General features: G+C 37.6%; 1 protein-coding gene across 1 annotated transcript in view; it reads right to left on the bottom strand.

The window, feature by feature from the left end:
* ATXN10 (ataxin 10) overlaps nucleotides 1-19,728 on the bottom strand; it is a 102,194-nt gene that overhangs the window by 60,655 nt on the left and 21,811 nt on the right. The window contains exons 3-5 of the mRNA XM_009323643.1: nucleotides 15,873-15,969; nucleotides 14,780-14,944; nucleotides 2,176-2,256 (exon numbers count right to left, since the gene is read on the bottom strand). Coding sequence (XP_009321918.1) covers nucleotides 2,176-2,256; nucleotides 14,780-14,944; nucleotides 15,873-15,969 — 343 coding nt within the window. The remainder of the gene's footprint in view (nucleotides 1-2,175; nucleotides 2,257-14,779; nucleotides 14,945-15,872; nucleotides 15,970-19,728) is intronic.

Below are 19,728 nucleotides of genomic sequence, written 5' to 3'. Positions count from 1 at the left end.
GGCACGCACCATGGCCACAGCATCACAAATGCACTAGATTTCAGTTACAGGAAATACTTTGAATAGTGCAAATACTGTGAATACTGCAAATAACTGCGGTTATGCAACTGCATATACTTTGGTTATCTAAGGCAGCTGCCAACTTTAAGTCACCACTAACGTATCTATTCAGAAACTTTCTCAGCATAGGTAATTTCGCTGCAGTAAATACACTTAAAGTAAGTGTATTTAATGTGCATGATAGAGAATACTGTAACTGAGAGTTACCATATACTCATGAGCTCAAGCTGCTTTCCCCAGACACCTCAATACCACATCTGTCCTTTCTTCATTTATATGACTTAGTCAGCCTTATTGGACACCCAATGCGGCAACTCTTGCGGTGAAGGCTCTTTGTCTCGTTTTGAAACAACGAATTCCCTATGCTTTGGTTTATACGGTTACTTTTTTCTCCAGTTAATGACAGTCAAAATGTTTTTATCTGAATTGGATTTGTCTCCTCATATATCTCAAAAGAATGCATTCTTAAATATGCTAACATTATATAGGAAGATGCCACGGCAGGGTTTTCTTCTATAACTCAGATGCAAAAGGACTATTTCTACACCACTTCCATATGTTTGACAGTAAATTAAGCAGTATCAAATTCATAATAAACTGTACCGTGATTATGTTTTTGAAAAACTTTTGAAAGTTTACCTGATTTGCAGAACTCTTGGGATTGATAATAAAGTCAGCAAATATGCTGTGACTAGCCATCCCGCATGTGATCATCCATATGATGCCTCCACCAAAAGCCTTTCAATCGAGGTAGCTGACCACCATCTGTAGCACGGTGCATGCAACAAATCCAGCTGAGACCTTTCTAGAAACTGATTACGTCTATTGCTTTAAGTACAATTGAACAACCTAACCCAGTCCTGGCTGTCCTCAAGGGGATTACAAAAACATACAAATAAACTGCCATACATGACATCCCCCAAAAGAATTAAATCTAGCTCATTCACATAAAACGGTCTTTCCTACTAACTGGTTAAGGAGCCCCTACCTCCAGGTACAGTAAGCACACAGCTCATATTTGTTCCCATTTGGTCAGCGTGAATAAAGGAAGAAGACAGTATTTCCCTCCTTATCATTCCCATCCTTTGTTTTCCATCCCATACCTATACATTAATGATATTTTATCTCTGCTTCTCAACCTATCATATACTCTTTCTTTGCCTGCCATCCCTTTTGTTTCTTTATAATTTTTGATCAGCGTCTGTACCCCCATTTGTAATAACACTGTGGCTTTAGTCACAGCAAAAACCACAGGAAAAAAAAAAAACATTAAGGGACTGCTTTGTTTACTGCTTTGTCTTTCACCTGCAAAAACTATAGGGGAAACTTGCAGTTTCCCTGGGCAAGTGGGGAACAAAGTAGCCACGTTGAATACATAAACCAGATCACAAGATCTTCAAGCAGTAGGAGGAGCTGTAGAATTATAGCACAGGATTTCCCAGAGTTGATTATTCTAACAAAATAATTTTTTATCTTCCCCGATTCTTTATTAAAGCAACTGTAAATAAGCATTTTCCCAATTATAGCAATGGCCACTTCCCATCATTTCAGCATACATTTACTCACACGCTTGAAGGAAAACTAGCTAGTTTCTTTCAAGGTGAAGGTTTGTTGAAGCATTGTATATTTTCAATCATGGAAACACTAAAAGATTAAGTAATCACGGGCATCTGCACATCTATGTTTTTTAGGTTCTGGTAACCACTATTAGATACACTTCCAACTTTAGTAAAGGCTTCCTTTTGATTTCTTGTAATTACAACAGGGATATGAACAGCTGAGGACATTTCAAATACAGCTGTAAAACACTGCAGGGTGTGGTGCTCTTACGAAATCAAGACACAGGCATGAAATCTTGTCTTTTTTTTTTTTTTTTTTGAAGTATTTTTTTACCAAGTAATGGCGCCAACCTGGATTCTGCAACCCTACATAAATCACTGCCAGTTGTGGCTAAGCTGTAATGTTAACCAACCAATTTAAAACCATTACTGACATAGAAACATGTATTTAGAGATTTTGTGCCAACTATGAAACCACACAGTTTTTCAATCATGTGAACAGGATACTCTATATGGAATGCTAAATACTAAAAGCCACACTGGTTTTTGGGGTTACCTTTCTTGATTGCTCAGTTTGGCATAGAGGGCTTTTACCAACTCTGGACATTTCAGCAAATGGTCTGTAACAATCAAGAACCTAAAGAAAAAAAAAAAGTGTTACTGGTGCTACAAAAACAGCATCTAAATTTACTCCAAATGGTGCTGGTTATTTTTACTTGTAGATGACCGTGTGACATGCTTCTGGTCCTATTTGCTAATACATACAAATTGTCACAAATTAATTGCACATTGTTCTGCAGTACTTTTCCTAATGCAGCAATGGCTATTTCCCATCAATTCAGCACACTTTTATTCAAATGCTTGAAGGAAAGCTGGTTTAGAGTCTTTTGCCAGTTATACAAAAGGTACACCACAATTCAAATAATAAAACACTCACCCAATTGTTTATGCATCTCAGCAAAAAGCCAAAGTTCAAGCTTGAAAACTACTATGCTACTCATCACAACACTGTTTTTAAGCCCACCAACAGTCAAAAAAGTGCTCAAATAATTTCTCTCTTAAAGAAATTCTAACAAAACATCAAAGCAAATGGAAACTTCTTTGTCAGATGCAAGGCAGCAAAATACTCGTCTCAACTTACAAAAAATACCCTCCTTGTGTAATAGGAACCTAAGCTGATAACCAAATCTAACTCCTTGCTCTATGAGGCAGGTAGCTGTGGTCAGTCTACCCTTGTGCTAATGCCAGTATTTACACTGATCACTTTCCCAAGCACCATTCACAGCAGTCAACAGCAGATGCTAATCATTTAATTTCAACCCAGACACATACTCCCAGCATTATGGGAAAAAACGAAGTATGTAAAAATACTTTTCTCCTCAAATTACATTCCTAGGAGCACTGACACTGTTGTATATGCATACTGAACTATGCATTTTTAAAGCAGTGTGTCTAACTACTAAATATGAAATAGTTACAGGTCAAATGTCAGAGCATCCTCTGAGCTGATGAAGCTACTGAGAAAGAATAGCTAAAATAGTATGAAGATCAAGTGATTTCAATATGCCCTCCACCTCCTCCTTGCTTTTCACTTTGCTGACAGCCTTTTATTTTGTGTATCCGTAATCCACCAGATAGCTAACAGGAAGATCACATAGAAGCCTTCCAGCTACAACGAAGTATTTTTTGGACAAATGCTCAATGACAATTGGGGAAATAAGAGAACAAGAGGTCCAAAAGATTAATAGCTATTCTATTTCTAACAGTAACTGTGGACTTAGCCAGCATCTGGTTCAGTTACTGTAAACTACATGTTTTTAAGAGGGGGAGGGAGAAGAAAAGCTATTTCGTGCTGTGCTTTTTTTTTAACTGATGTTTGTACACACATTCAAGGAAAAAAATAGTATAGGTATAGGAAATCATCAGCTTAAAATTGGCATTCTGAGCAGTGTAGCATTGATTCAAGAGTTTCTCACCACAAATTTAAACCTACAGACTTCCCCAAAGTCAACAGTACAAATGTATTTCAACTGAGCAGCGCAGACTCAGCCGTAACAACTGAATCAAGCCACCAGCAGGGCAGTCAAGGGGAACACTTCTACAGTTCCTGAACCAACAATTCATGGCATACGAGCCATCCACAGTTAAACCTTCAGAATGGTAACAACTGACTTTATTTTTTAAGGATTTGAGTAGAAACAAAGGCTTTTATCTAAAGCTGCAAAAGAAAAAAGCATAATAATCGGAGTTGTGCGGAACAGAGTACTTAGCCTCACAATGTACAATTTCAGCTGACAACGCATTATGGTAAAAGAGCATTTAAGGAGAGAATCTGAAGCCCAATTTTGCAGTTGGGACTATGAATTTAAATCTTAATTTTCATGATTATCATTACTTTGAGGCAATCTTCTTGACTATTTGCCTTGTAGTTAAAAAGCGATCAATAATTATCACAAAAAGGTCTAATGCTACTAGGTGCACATTAGCGATTACTATTGCAAAGTGGAAGACCTGTATTTTAGTCATTACTTGGGTCTACACTCTTGTATTTATTCACACACCTTTCACGTTCTGTGGACTAGACCTCTACTGCTTGAGGAGTTTGCAGTATTTCAGAATAAAATTTCTGCTTATAAAGGAGCACAGACTTCCATATATGCTTCCTACCCTTTTAATTTCATGACATGAGATGTAACACCTCAGAAATTTCTGCTTCTGTACTTAAGTTTCCCTTCTACCTTATCCACTTCCTGCATTACAGTATCATAAAGAATAGAGCACTAGCGTATTTTACAAGAGCATCACCAAGAGATAACAGAAGAATTAGTAGTGGAATAAAGCACTTCAAACTCTTGCTACCATGCCCAGAAATTTTGGTGGTAGTTAAAAGCAAGGATGCAGCAAATCAAACCTAATATCTTTAGTCCTCCGCTCTCCTGTTTTTCATTTGGGGCAGGGGAGAAGAGGAGGAAAAGTAAGACCATCCACAACTCTAAATAAAAGAAGACATTCAGTTTTGGGTTACTGACTGAATATGGCATTTCAGATGCACACAAAAGGCTTTGGTAGGAGATTTTAAACTCTCTTTGGGGGCCAGCAGCAGAACCACTGGGATAAACTGAGGACCACTGTAATTTAGTGAAGGAAATGGTGAAAATTAAAGTTGTTATGCAAGCGTAACACAGTAACAAATGAACAGTGTTAAATATGCCAATTTTCTTGACTTTTTAGAAATTGTTTGGCTAAAATCCTAAAAAAATCAAGTGCTTACATAGTAGATAAATACAGGAGGAGATGTTCAGTTTAAAGACTTTACAATAGCACAAGGGCTGCATTGTACCAAATTGAACTTGAGAAGCAGCCAAGATGAAATGGTATAAGCTACATTTGCACTCAGTATATTCCAAATGACCACTAAGCTCGCTCCAATCAAAGCCGGGTGTAAGCAATCAACTTTATGATAAAATGTCATGCTCCATATTAAGCTGATTTGATCCCATTAGCAAGTTTAGAGAACAGTGTCCTCAGACTCAGAAAATGAGGAAGAAAACCCCCACAAATGTTTTAGAAGAAAGAAGAAAAAGACGTGGCGATTCACTATTTGATCAGCAAACTTCTCTTACGATCTCAAAACCAAAAGCATTTTTCATCATCCTACAATAATGCCACTCTATCCAAAATATTTAGTAAGAATAAAATAGCTATTTTTACTGTAGTTTAACAAATGTAGCAAATCATCCAGATTTTGAAGAAAAAAAGAAGAAAATTTAGACAGCTAACCTTTCAAAGCCATATCACCAGCCTTTTTAGATGCTAAAAAAGCAATATGCCTCAGGAGGAACTGTTTGGAAGCAGAACATATTTTAGAAGCAGAAGTATTTTTTGTCCTTGCACAAGAATATAAGCACCCTATCAAAACTATTTAAAAAACAGTTACAAGTATAAAGCTATTTAATAACAAATGGAACACGTGTTGTCACAAAGACCTCTAGAAAGTAGATAATTCATCCCACTGAAACACCAGCAATTAGCACTCAAAAGAAGAATAAGGAAACACATTTCCATATTTAAGGCTCAACCCCAAGTATCAAGCACCACAATACTCCTCTCCTGAGCTGAATCAAGCACAACAGTGAACATCCTTCCATCTTCAAAAGGCATTACCCATAATGAATGCATCCTCCTTACAGGCCACAATACTGTCCACCAAGGCAACTTGCAGGCCTAGAAGACTGAGTTCAGATTACCTGTAATATTTCTCTTATTCAGAAGACACTCTCATTCAATTTGACAGCTACATCTGAAAGGCGCTAAAAAGAGATTTATTTTTACGAATAAATTTGGAATAATTTTTTTCTGAAGAGCTACCAAGAAAACCTGGAAGATGAGTAGCAACACAATCACTTCCTGCTCCCCCCCCTCCACAAAATATACAAGAAGAAAGAGGTGACAAGATAAATAAATGTGTGAGGCTGGGCTTTGAAAGATTGATGAAATCTGTGCCAATACACTGCTACTGCAAATAGAAAGTAGAAGCTACTCAGATCTCTACAATTAAGGAAACTTTTCCAATTGTCAGTACTATTTAAAACCACAGTTGAACTTGGAACCTGCAACATAACTCCAACTTTCCTGGAATTAAAAATAAGAACTACTTTCTGGAGAGTAGAAGAAGGGGGTGGGGGACACCCTAAACTGTCAGAGAGAAAAGACAGAGTTGCCAGCCCAAAATGAAAAGAAAAAAAAAAAGGTAACATTTTCTGGTTTCTGCACCACATGCATACCAATTAAGCAACAAGCACTCTACTGAGGAGTTCCATCTTTGCCTTTAAATCTGTGCCCATGGGCAAGACTCCTTGCCACAGGAGCACTAGTTTCTGTCCACACTTCTTTCCATAAGCCAGGACAAAATAACCAAAGGCAAAAAATGGGGTGGGGGAGCCCCACATCCTAATCTTTACAGTCATCATTGAGCTGTGGTTTCAAAAAGAGAAAGTGGATGTTCAGAAAATCTTGCTTCCAATGCCAAACAGCTGACCACACTCCTAATATCGTTTTTCTGGAAACCAAAAGGCATATTATGCTTCTTATTTTAAAATGGAGGATTTTTGTTCCTTGCTCTTCAGGAATCAAAAATACAACCTGTTTTTTCTTTCCATAGTAGCTACACTGCCCCATGCACATACTTGGAAAAACTGATGACACAAGCTATACTCTCATCTTTAATGGAACCACCAAAGTATTTCTAAAATAAACAGCTTTTTAGAATACACATTGGTCTTGGTTAGGATAAATTATAATGTAATTTTGTACTACTTTTTCCTAATTATTTTACAAAACACATAAGTTTGCAGGTTCAATATTCTAAAATAGATCTCACGTGGCATTCTGTGCTGGTTTCTCTTCTAAATACGGTAGCTTCTAAACTGTGTGACACACTTTTCTGCTGTTGATTAATACAAACCCGAAAGGGAGTGGATGTGGATGTGTGGGGAAACACAGAGGAATGACTTTTTTTATAGGCTGCACCATTTTCCAGAGCCTAAGGCATAGTTCTCTGCATGTTTTAAGCAAAACCTTTTACTGAAAAAGAAAAGGGCAGTGCTTGGCAAGCCTTTTCAGCATACTGCACATATGACAGGAGATGCTGCTTGTGCTTTCTTCTTCCTTTGGAACTACAAGGGAGTTTGTTACAGAGGACTCTTCAGACCTTGGTAGTAATCACATAGAAACAGAGTGAGTAGGAAATACATTTCAGATACTGAACAGTGTATTCCAGCTTTGTTTCCTAAAGGAAGGGTATGTCCAATTCCCAGAAAGCATCCTTTGGTAGGCAGCAGCTGTTGAAAGAAAGTAGCACTGGAAAAAGAGTATTAGCTTATGGAGTAAGTATATTTGCTTACATGTTTAACATATGTTCAACTTAATATGTCAAACTTCAGAAGAATTAAATTAGCATACCATTACAGAGGCATATTGGAAAGATGGAAGATACACAGAAAATAAATTGTCTCACAAAGGCTTGAAAACCATGCTCATCCCTCTGAATAGAAACAGAAGATGGAACATAGGGGTGGAGGAAGCAGAACCAAAAGATGCATAATGTAGAAAGATCAATCACAGTTTAAGAGACAGATCTTCTGCTCTTAGGAAACAGAGAGAAAGGAACTAAGTAATACTAAAAGAAAAAGAAAAGATCACAAGAGGCTGGAAGCAACAGAACTGAAGTCAAGAGTTTTAAAAGCTTTCCATGTGCAAGGAAGTATTTGAGAGGGAATGCTAATCCCACAACTGTGATCATGAGCAGAGCAAGCTGGAAGCAACAGATCATAACCAACCCCTGAAAGGGGGAGCCTGCATTAAAGGACAAGGTCTCAGGACTAAAGACAGTACAGGAACGGTCACTCATGCACCAGGCTGTAGCAGCATGGAAGTTTTTCATCAAAGTTAGAGGGTATTAATTCTTAAGCTAATAGCCTAGATAGTAGCTGCATGTTGCAAAGAACACGTTTTCTAGAAGACAACTGCACAGCAAAGAACCATCAAGCAGATAGGATCATTTAATTAGTGTATGCCATAAATCAAACCAAAGAAAGGAAACTAACTTGTTTCTGCAGAGCCAGTGTCTTTGCAAAGACATACGCTTTGAAGTATATTCTGTAACATCACACTCCTTGAAAACTTTCTGAGAGCAGCAAGCTCTGGGCAATCTTCACAAGCCCAACTACAGATCCAAACATTCAGGACAAGACAGGTAAGTTTCAACGGCTTTCAGTCCTGAAAACTTCCAGTTTCTTCTCGCTCTAAGATTTTAGCCAAAAGCTACAAAACAAAGGGGTATACAGCCAGTCAGGCAATGTTTTGAAGAACCTCAGTTGGAAATACACAATCTGCCTCCTCAGATCATTGCTCTTGGGAGTTAGACCAGCAGCAGCAACCTCAGAAGAGCTCCTAGTATTCAAGATTACAGGATTGCTAGCCTGAAACAAGTTCAGGAGCTCTGTTGACTAGAAGTTTAGAGGCAGCTTAAAAATACATTGTCTGATGTATGCTACTTAATACTATTTTAAAATGCCACTCAGCATCTAGTATTAAAGATGGCAAAAGTAGCAATATTAAAAAAAAACTTGGAGCTGTTTAGAGCATCAAGCTTCTAAAAGAGAAAGAGGAGGAGGTATCAGTTCTTAAATCAAGAGAATATTTATTAAATGTGTGAATTACATTCTGCATCTTCACAGATTTCAGAGACAGAAGCATTTCTGATGCTTACAAGTAACCACAAGCTTAACGAAATGAGCCTTCAGACCATCTGGTCTGGATAAACAGGTATGATCATACAAGGACTGAATACAAATGTTGGCCAGGGCATTCCTTATAGAACTGACTTCCTTCTTAAATTTATTAACTACTTCTTAGCTCATAGCATGCCACAGAAAATACTTAATAAAAAGTGTATCACTCATGAAGACACACTTAGGTGTGCATCACAGCACTGTTACCTCCCTTTCTTCCAAGTTCTGAGGCAATTTTTGTTATGCTGTCAATCTACAAACACGTTTTAAAAATGCATCAGTGCTTATAGTCTCAAAATATGCTGATCTGCAAAATAGCTGTCCTCTGTTTCAAAAACTGCTTAGAGAGTGAATGGCTTGGCTTTCCATCACTGATTAAATTCAGAAGTCGCTAAACTGAGGCCTTATCTCCCATAACCCACCCCTCCCAGGAAGCATAGCCAACACATTAGACACTCCCTCTTCCCCAACAGGAGATCCTTGTCTTCTACCAAACATCTTGTGATTTGAAAAGTGCAAATGTGACAGGAAAATTCCAGGAAGCTAGGTCCTGCCTTTAAAGACACTTCCTCCACTCTCTTTAACTGGGAGAGGGGTTTACAGCAGACAGAAGAGGAATTGCAAAAGGTCCGCTACCAACAGCTACTTCTAAAAAAGGAGCTCTGAGGAACTGCTCAGAATCATCTCAGATTTCCTCTGACAAAGCCTTCTCCCTATAGAACTGCTGCGAGACTGGAAGGAGAAGCCAATGGCGTCACACTTGGAAAGAGGTTCCTCCTGTACTTTCCTTAAGGACTCTTCCAGCTTGGAGATGGAAAACTGGACTCTAAACATGAATGTGGGATCATGAACAGAGAAGGAATTGCAAATTCACCAAGAAAAGATTTTAAAGATGCGCTTGCCCTCCTGTGATGGGTGAAGAGTAGAAAACCCAACATGTACTAGCCGAATGCAGTAGTGAGGACCCCATGGGAGAGACTACAGTTCAGCCAGTGACCTTAAATCCAAATATTTGTCCTGGATGTCCTCTCTCTGTCCTAACGGTTCATGGCAGCAACTGCAAAAATAACTTGAGCATCATAAGTGTTTATTTGTGGAATTCACTGGATACTAACTTAGAGGAACATTAAGTCATAAATTTCAGTGCACAATAAAAGGGAACAAAATTGTGAATAAAAGTTTCGCCTATAACCAAAACTTGCCTGGTTATTCAAAGAAAGTTTTTCAATACCCAAAAGCAGCATTTGACAGAAAGAAAGCCCAGCCAAGAGGAATAAACACACGTGGCATTCACTTTTTATTTGATGTAATATGAAACCGGATGCTCCAGCTGAGAGACAAGAAGGTAGGCAGGAATTAAGTAGTATTTTTAACTTTAAAAGTAAGAACATCTTAATTTCAGTCAGTTGTGAGTCCAGCAGTGAGCATAACTGTCTGGAAGAAGAATAGTTTGTATTTCATTTCAGCTCAGCCATATAATGCCATAACAGACACTTTAAAATGGTTGCTGTGCACTTTGTTAGCTGTGGCGCAAGGGACCCAAATCTTTACAACAGAGTACTGGCTCTGTTGCAAATACTGCGGCTATGTAAATTCATTTAAGCAATCCTAGTGGTATGTACTTCAGTGAGAGCTGAAGTACAGCTCCAAATTTTTAATGAATTGCTGACAAAATATTTTTTCTACAGTCCAGCCAGAGAGGCATCCAAAGCTTGCTTAGCTTCAACTTCGTAAGAAAAGGGACAGAAATCTTTTTATGCAATTTTACATGATTATCTCTCACACATACTCTTCCATATCAGAAAGTAACATAGTTCCTCGATGGGGGCGGGGGGGGAAGTGCTTTAGTAATGAACAGGAATTAGTTCAAACCAGGAAGATTATATGCAATGATAAAAATGGACACCAAAGCAAAAGCAGCAATACACCAAAGTTCAAACTTATTCTAAACGTATCATCAAAACAACGGCTGTGTCTGTCTTTCACACACCTAACTGCAATAAACTCAATTCATTCAATATCCAAAAATGTTTTAGAAACAGAGGGCTCTAATGAAAGAATAGCTAATATCGGCGTAAGGCACATGCAAACCTATACAATTTCAAAAGCTGTCCTAAAGAGACAGCATTACTACATGTAAGGAACTACATGTAAGGAACAACACTGACCGAAGGACAAAGCTTAGCTTTTCACTTATCGTTGTCAAAAAAATGTTCTTATATTCAAGACAAGAATCTTCAGCTTTCATCAGCCAAAGTAACATTGCTTCTACCAAAACAAGAAATCCTGTTTACTGTTCAGCTTTTCTGTTCACAGCGAAGTACATGTCAGGAAGCCGTTTCTGCACACTGCCTGCTCCATCTGATCACAGGAACAGAGCAGTGCTTTACGCTAGTAAATGGAGAGCGGTGAAAAGTTCACTAGAGTTTCCTACAGAAAATAGATGCAACATGGCTGGCATCAATAGAGCTTTCACCTTAAATTTGGAGAACTGGCAGAGAAAACTGCTCGAGTAGGCAGGACACAAGAAAGTCAGCACAAGAGCTGGCTAGCTTGTTTCCTGCTGCTCAGCAATAATGAAAAGGAAAGCAAGCAAGCAAGCAAGCAACAGAAGGTATCATCATTACATTACACAATTGTATCTATCCAAATGTATCTCACAGTAGAAAGATTAGTGCTAATAAGAGAAACAGGCTTTCAGACCCAACTCAAGACTACCCTCAAACCAATTCTAATATTCTAGAAAAAAGAGAAAACTATTTGGACTGGGAGGTTCAGCTGTGTGACACCAGTTGTAATACTCATAAACACTCTTACAGTATGTGCTTTACAAATGGAAAAAAAAATAGAAAAATGCAAAGAAGAATCCAAGATATAAGCTGCAGGTACCTTGTGAAAATGTGGTCAGTTATTCATAAGATGAAGCGAATATCCTCTGTAATTAAAGCTAAAGTAAGAACAACTTGTTGCCTATGAAATACATGCTGTGTTAATACTGCCAAGGTAACAAGAAAAAACTCGATAATTTGCAAAAAGAAAAAAAAAAGATATTGCAAGACTTTACAATGATTGTTCTACTCAAAACCAAAACTACTATCTTTGTAGGCTCTTCCAAACCTTTAACTACACAGAAATACTTTATGTAGTACAGGCTCATAAGATGCATGTATGGTCTAATATAAAAGCATTACATTAGTGTAACACACTGACCTATGGCTGACTGGAAGAAGAAATGAAAAAGAAAAAAAATCATAACCAAAACCAGAAAAAAAAGAGACTTTGTTCAAATCAGCGTTGCGTAAGGAAGAGTACATACTAGCAGGTTTCCATTAAAAATATGAAGAACAAACCTCTTACACCAACTTTTTTTTTTAAATAAAAAAGCATGTGAAAATGTTACTTTCTTACCTCCCCCTCCGCACCAAGTAGACCAAAGATACTACATGTATTCTAATATATAAATATCATAGTTTCCTTCAGAATGGAAATCGCGTTTGGTTTTTTTTTTTAAATCTAATATGAAGAAAGAACATATTTTGCCATTTAAATTGCCCTCAGCCATGACAAATATTACCTCACAATAAGAACAGATGAACATGAGGGAGAACCAGAGAGTAAATGTGTTTCTTGAGATGGGAGATACAACAAATGGAGTATTAGAAGAACAAATGAAGTGCGGATCAAGAAACAGGAGGAAATAGGTACAAGATGAATCACAAAAAGGCTCTAGAGCTACAAAGAGACAGAAAAATCACTCCTGTTCTAGCAAGGAATCATCTTTTTCACTTTCAAGGTAATGCTGTTTGAATACCTATTCAATGCTTGATACTGCACTGTTGTGATACACTTTTTGGTTTAGATTTTGCACTTGTAAACACGCTTTACCTGTGTTGACTTGAAAACAGTGCCAACATTATTGAAAGATTTCCATTTATAATTCAGTTCAAGACAACTGTATAAAATGCCAAGAAACTTATACTACAACCTCATTACTTTTTCTTTCAGTCAGGAAAACTGATAATGAGCTTTGAGACTTAACTAGCCAATGTTAAAGTACTATGAAAGAAAAACAAATGTATTATTTTCTTAACACCTGGAAGATATTCCAATGCTTTTTGTATGTTTACTGTATGAGGAACTCAACATTCTGAGAAGAATTAGAGGGCAAACATTCTGCAACTGCCTTACAGCAGAACTAGGATTACTCTTTCCTACCCATCTCTTTTCCTTCATCATGGTCTTATATCTTGTATAGAAGTTTGCCTCTTTTTAATTTCAAGACTACTCTGAAGAGAGACCATTTCCCAACCACATCAAACATCCGTAGTGGAAGTAAGACATTTTCATTGTAACATCAACAGAATGCACTTCAGACTAGAAAGATCAGGGAAATGGATACCTCGGCATTTATTTTGATGCTGCATTTATTCTGAAATTACCTTCAAAATATAAAACTAACAGCATGACAACCTCTTCCCGCCCTCCCTGGCTTTCATATCTCAGTCAAAATACATTTCAGCATAACTTCAATACATAAAGAAAATTAAGGATAATCTAGATAATTATCTGAAAAGCAATCTTTCACATGTGTTTATATTGACAGATGCCAAAATTAAAGATTCAGTTTGTCACTTTTGAAATAGAAGTCTGGTCGCCTGACCCTGAAACTTTAAGTTTGCTTTCTGAAAACTATTTATGTCCTACGCAAATTGACCTGGTTATGAAAAAAGCCCAGCCACAAACAAATTTTAAAGTAATTTTTTCAGTACAAAAGCAAACTATTGAATGAAAAGCAAATGTCATTTAATCATCTTAACTCTGTTTAGAGATTTTCCAAATAACTAGTAAAACCCTGACAATTCTTCCTAATTAAATTTTGAATTTATACATGACCTTCAAAAGAATGCTACAAAAACATACAAACTATCCTTCCCCCCCCTCCCCCCCTCCTTGGAATGCTTCACATAACAATTAACTGAATGTGTATCCTTGCTGATGCAGGGCAGAACATTTCTCAAATGCATAATTGACAAGAATATTTACAAGAATGGCCAGTAGCAAAAAATATAAAAGCTCAGTGGAGTAAAACCACCGATTAGGTGCTCTTAAAACATGAAAATGAAACATGCAAGACTCACAAACAAAACACCTTCTCTGTTTTGGTATAAAATGATTGCATGTTGCACTAGACAACAGATTTGTCCAAAAAAAAAAAAAAAAAAAGGAAAAAAAAACCCCACGTTTTATGTAGTACTCACAAGCATTAGTCATATGAGTCTTCCTAGCATGCCCTAATAACCAAAGTCTGTAAGACTATATTCTGCATTAACTTTATTTCAAAAATCTCCACAAACCAGCACACAAGTATAAATCAGTTTGCATTCTAGAACCCTGTAAAAAAAAAAAAAAAAAAAAAAAATTTTTTTTAAAAAAAAAAAAAGGAAGAAAAAACCCCACGTTTTATGTAGTACTCACAAGCATTAGTCATATGAGTCTTCCTAGCATGCCCTAATAACCAAAGTCTGTAAGACTATATTCTGCATTAACTTTATTTCAAAAATCTCCACAAACCAGCACACAAGTATAAATCAGTTTGCATTCTAGAACCCTGTTTCATTAAAAAAAAACCCACGATTTTAAAATTCCTGCCTATACTATATCCTCAACAGAAGTGTAGTCTTATTTTAGAAGAAATCAAAACAGTCAGTGAAAGTATCATGAAAATTACCTCTATACCAAATTACTAACTTCTAAACAGATCTTCATTTACTATTTAGCAGTGTCACAAATTTAGACATTTTAATACAGAGATTTACACTAGAAAAGCACCTAATTAAGAGGGGGGGAAATAAATCTAAAGATACATACGACCACTCAGACTCCAATTGCTCTTTGTAGACTTTCAGGACATGGAGAGCCACAGTCAAGTTCTCAGGATCCAGTAGTTCTCTCACTTTCTCTGAATTAAGGCAGGTGAACAGGACCATACAACAATAGGCAACAATTTTCTCATCACTGTACATTAGGCATGTCCTTCAAGAGAAAATAAGGAGTTAAGAGAGTAAGTTAAAACTGACCCCGGAAAAACAGACTAGTGGCATTCAGCTCATTGAGTTGTTCTTTGCTGACTTTTAGAGACTCATAAGTTTGTCATTGCCTAAGAGGGATAAAAGTCATCTGCAAAAAAACCCATCCAACTCCTAGCTAAAGGTCAAACTTACAGGCAATTTACAAAACTAATGCTAAACTGGAACTAACTGGAGATCTACGGATTGGGTGAAACCATAATAATTATCTGCTTCTATTATAAGGTCTTTCTACATCCAGTGCTGACAAGTGGGCTCCAAAAAACACACTCAGAACGAGTATCAAATTGAATGAATGTGCCTTTGTTACTAGGTCACTACAAAAAATGTGGCCAAACACATCAACAATATTGTCATGTGTCTGCACAAAACCGTTTATGTAATATTTCTTTACACATACGTCATCAAACCTCCAGAAAGATATTTTGGTGATGTTAGGAGGAGGGCAAAAGGATTGGAAGATGCAAAGATTAAGTCACTTTTGTAGATTCCATCTGATCCACAAATACTGACAGGTCTGCACAGCAGCAAAGTGAATAAAGAAAAAGCTGTGTTCTTGGAAATGAGTATAACTACTTGAAAACACCTCTGAAATAAAGCTTGTTTCAAGTTCATCATTTGAAATAGAGTTTTCTTCCAGTTTCTGTTAAAATCAATTCACTGTTAGTTTAGAACAAGCAGGTTTTTAAAGGTCCTGACCCCTGCGGTTGACTAACAAAAAAAACATCTACAGGATATGGTCTCAACCATCCCATTCTCCCCAAAGTTATTTTTCAGAGCTTCACGGTGCTAGTAGAGGCACAACTATCATGTACAAAAGATTTGAATATAACCACATATATTACATTATAAAAAAAACCCGCATCCATGCTTACAAGAAGAGATCTGGGAAAGCACACTTCCAAATGCTGTTCTGGGAATCTCCGTTTCCTGCTGCAACGTTTCCAAGAAACTGGAGGCTACAACGAAGAGCTGAAAAAAAAACCAGAAAATATATTAACAGGAATTCAAAGAAACACTAGTAAATGTCATATAAATGGCAAACTTTTCAAGATGACAGCTATACACTGCACAATCCATCTCAATTAAGCTCTGGGTGCAGTATTTTACTGTTACTGTACATAAATATTTGTTTTCTCTTCTAATGCAAAGAATATTACAAAGTATTCTGGAATTATACCCAAAATAAATTTTTTTCCTCAGTTAGACTTACATGAATATCAAACATCGGTTACTGGTGATTACAACAGCTTATTGACTCTGCCAAGGTTTAAGACAGATTGAAATCAGTGAAAGCTTGGAGCTACAGTTCGCACAAACTAAAACAGACCCATACTGAACCAGTGGCGGCCACATGGCAGCAGCCATTTTGCCTCTTCCGGATCTGAGGTGGCTTTCCTCCTCGTATTAAATTAACGCAAATAGGCCACCTGTCATCACCTGAACTCTGCGAAAGCAGCTCTGCCTGCTACTAAGAGAGCTCCCCAGACACCCTCCCCGAGCTGGCCAGAGACGGCTTCACAATTTTGTTGCAGCAGGTAGAGCCAGAGCAAGAGAACGGAATCTGTTCCCTCACTACCCACAGTAAATTCTATTTAGCTGGACATATCATTATATAATATGACAACGTGCTCAATACTTTCTGATTTCTATACCAGAAAAATGAAAGTCAGTACTCCAAGTAACTTTGCCTCCAATTTTAACACTGAATTTAATACAGCAGATTTCTTCTATTACTACAAAGGATTTATTCCAGCCTCCTCTCAATACAGACTTAAAATATGGGAAGACGATATTTCATCATACAAGTTAATATCCTAGAGCCCACCAAAAGATGTAAATTCATGAAAAACAAAAGCATGAACCCACAGATCTCACAAAATTAAAACACTTCTTTTGGCCCTATTGACAGCTCTCAATAGCCTGGCCCTTATTAATAGGCTGGCAAAGAAACTTAGAATTAAACGTTAAAATGCAGTTTAACAGATATTACAAACAGCAGCCTATTACAGATGGAGGTGGCTGATATTGCCAGGCTCTGAAAATATAAAATTAGGTCTCTTTCAAAGGTGCTGTGCCAGCTGGCAGCCAGATTTCTTACAGAGGTCTGGGCACATGTCCTCTGGGGAACAAACAGAAAGCAAGTCTAAAGTGAGGTCACTTGGGCTTAGGGAATAGTAAATTTTTTTTCCATGTATATTTTTCAAGCCCAAAATATATATGTCCTCTCTATAATGCATTTTGAATCATCTTCTCCTTTATGCTTTAGTTCTCAAGATCTCTGTTCCCTCTCCCTGCACATCTGCACTTTTTTGTTATTTTCTGCCCATCATTATGCTTCCGCTTCTCTCATCCATCTGGTTCCCACCCTGCTGACTCAGAATTTTTCTGAAGGACAGCAAGCATGGGCACGCGACTTTTCTAACAGTCATTTTATGGAAATACTTCCCTGCTAGAAAAAACAAGGCAGTAAATCCTAGGAATAGGGTATTATTTCTTTTGGTGAACTCCTTACCTGCTCTACTATGAGAAAGATCTCTCAAAGAGACATGAGGTTAGTTGGTTATACTCCAATCTTTACCTGAAATTTGCTTGACCCTTTTCAGCTATTAATTATATTTTGGTTGTTAGAGACTAAGCTGTTAAAAAAATACTACAGACTAGGGAAAAAAAAGTTAAAGATCTTTTAAAAGTTGCCATTCTTACTGTAACAATGATTAAATGCTATGAACACATTTGCAGTACGATAATAAATATCTACAAATTCTCCATTAATCACACACTGGAGCCTTAACATTTGTGAAAGCAGCCAACACTGTCCTTGTTCAATCGTAATGTCCTGAACAAGCAAGAAGGATCCAGGAAAAGGTCACAATTCTGTGGATGTACCATGGAAAAACACAGTTTTATTTGTAAGTGCTTGTTTTTAACCAGGAACGGTTAACATTTTTCTTTTAATTAGAGGACACAAATCAATATATGGGCAAGCAGGTAAGCTGTGAGACAAAAGCAACTGTATCTATCCACAATTAAGCAGAAAAAGAGGATGTCTTGATAATGCAACATCTCCCCATGCAAGTACTCTCATGTGATTAATCTCTGCAATTCAAAAGAAAGATGTGATTCTACAAACACCTGAGGTAATTGAGCTATGCCAGGAGTACAGATTCACACAACAGGACCTAGCTCACAAACTCTCCAATCAATTCATGTGCTCTGTCACGACTACACTGCAACTGCTGCACTGTTTCTGCAGTGCCTGAACCCTTTTCCCAAAAAAAAAAAAAAAAAAAAAGAATTCATATTACAAAAAAATATAACTCATTTCAGAGTACTTAGTGTGATGCCAGGTCAATGACATATGCCAAATATAGTTCATATACTGCAGTGTGAATACCTATGTTTTGGCTTCTCTGATCACAGATCTACCTTTGAGAAGCTGGGTCTGCTGGGAGCTCTGGGGTCCCCAGTACAAGAAAGACATAGACTTGTTAGAGCAAGTCCGGAGGAGGGCCATGAAAATGGTCAAAGGGCTGGAACACCTCTCCTGTGAAGAAAGGCTGAGAGAGTTGGGGTTGTTTGGCCTGGAGAAGAGAAGGCTCCCAAGAGACCATAGTGCAGATTTTCAATACATAAAGGGGGCTTATAAAAATGGAGGGAGACTTTTTACCAGGGCCTGTAGTGAAAGGACAAGGGGCAACAATTTTAAGCTGAAAGAGGTTACGTTTAGACTGTATATAAGGAAGAAACTTTTGATGATGAGGGTGGTGAGACACTGGAACAGGTTGCCCAGAGAAGCTGTGGATGCCCCATCATGAGAAGTGTTCAAGGCCAGGCTGGATGGGGCTTTGAGCAACTTGGTTTAGTGGAAGATGCCCCTGTCCATGGCATGGGGGTTGGACTAGATGATCTTTAAAGGTCCCTTCCAACCCAAACCATTCTGAGATTCTATGTGCTATGTCCAGCAGTCACAGATGGAAAGTCAATGATGAAGAGCGGCAAACAGCACTAAAAGTAATTATAGCACCACAACTAGCTCATCACAGCATGTTCTCTGAATCACATCACAGTAGTATCTGCATGGTTATGCTTAAAGAAAAACCAAACACTCCCCCCCCCAAAAAAAACCCCACAGGTGCACCTGGCAGTCTTGGAGTATGCAAATGTCTCACATGCAGTGTTTCTCTCCAAAGATGATTCCAGATAAAATGTACTAGCCTAGCACCAAGCTACCAAGTGACAGTGAATTTTGATACAAGCACTGGAAATCTATACTTTGTTATTGAGGCTTTAAAAACAAAACCCCCAAAAAAATCCAACTAGAGCTGTTAATTCACAGCAAGGTATGCATGTGTTAAAAAATGCAAATGCTACAATAAAAGTGAAGCATTGCATTCCCAACTATGGAAGTCTCTTCTTAGCATTCAATTTCCATGTTTCTCTTTTTTGTTTTACCTCTGTTGGACTTGACTGCTGCAACATATGATTCAACTATGCTTAGAAATCTGTAGTATACAGATACTGCTTTTCTCCTCTCCAACTTCATTGTCATTACAGCAAAAGCAGGAAAAGCTAGAAGCCGATTAAGATAGACTTCATTGCACAGTATACCAGCTGAAACCATTTTGCCATCCATTCAATAAGGCATGTACTTTCTGAAAAGGGGAAAAAAAAGAGGGAGAGAGGGGGAGAGGGGGACTATTTAATTTTTTCCCTGAAAACTTACAGATT

Source organism: Pygoscelis adeliae, unplaced genomic scaffold (assembly GCF_000699105.1).
Source record: "Pygoscelis adeliae isolate BGI_AS28 unplaced genomic scaffold, ASM69910v1 Scaffold215, whole genome shotgun sequence".
In the NCBI taxonomy this organism is placed as follows: Eukaryota; Metazoa; Chordata; class Aves; order Sphenisciformes; family Spheniscidae; genus Pygoscelis; species Pygoscelis adeliae.
The sequence above is the reverse complement of the archived record's forward strand: the minus strand, read 5'-3'. Positions and strand labels throughout refer to the sequence as shown.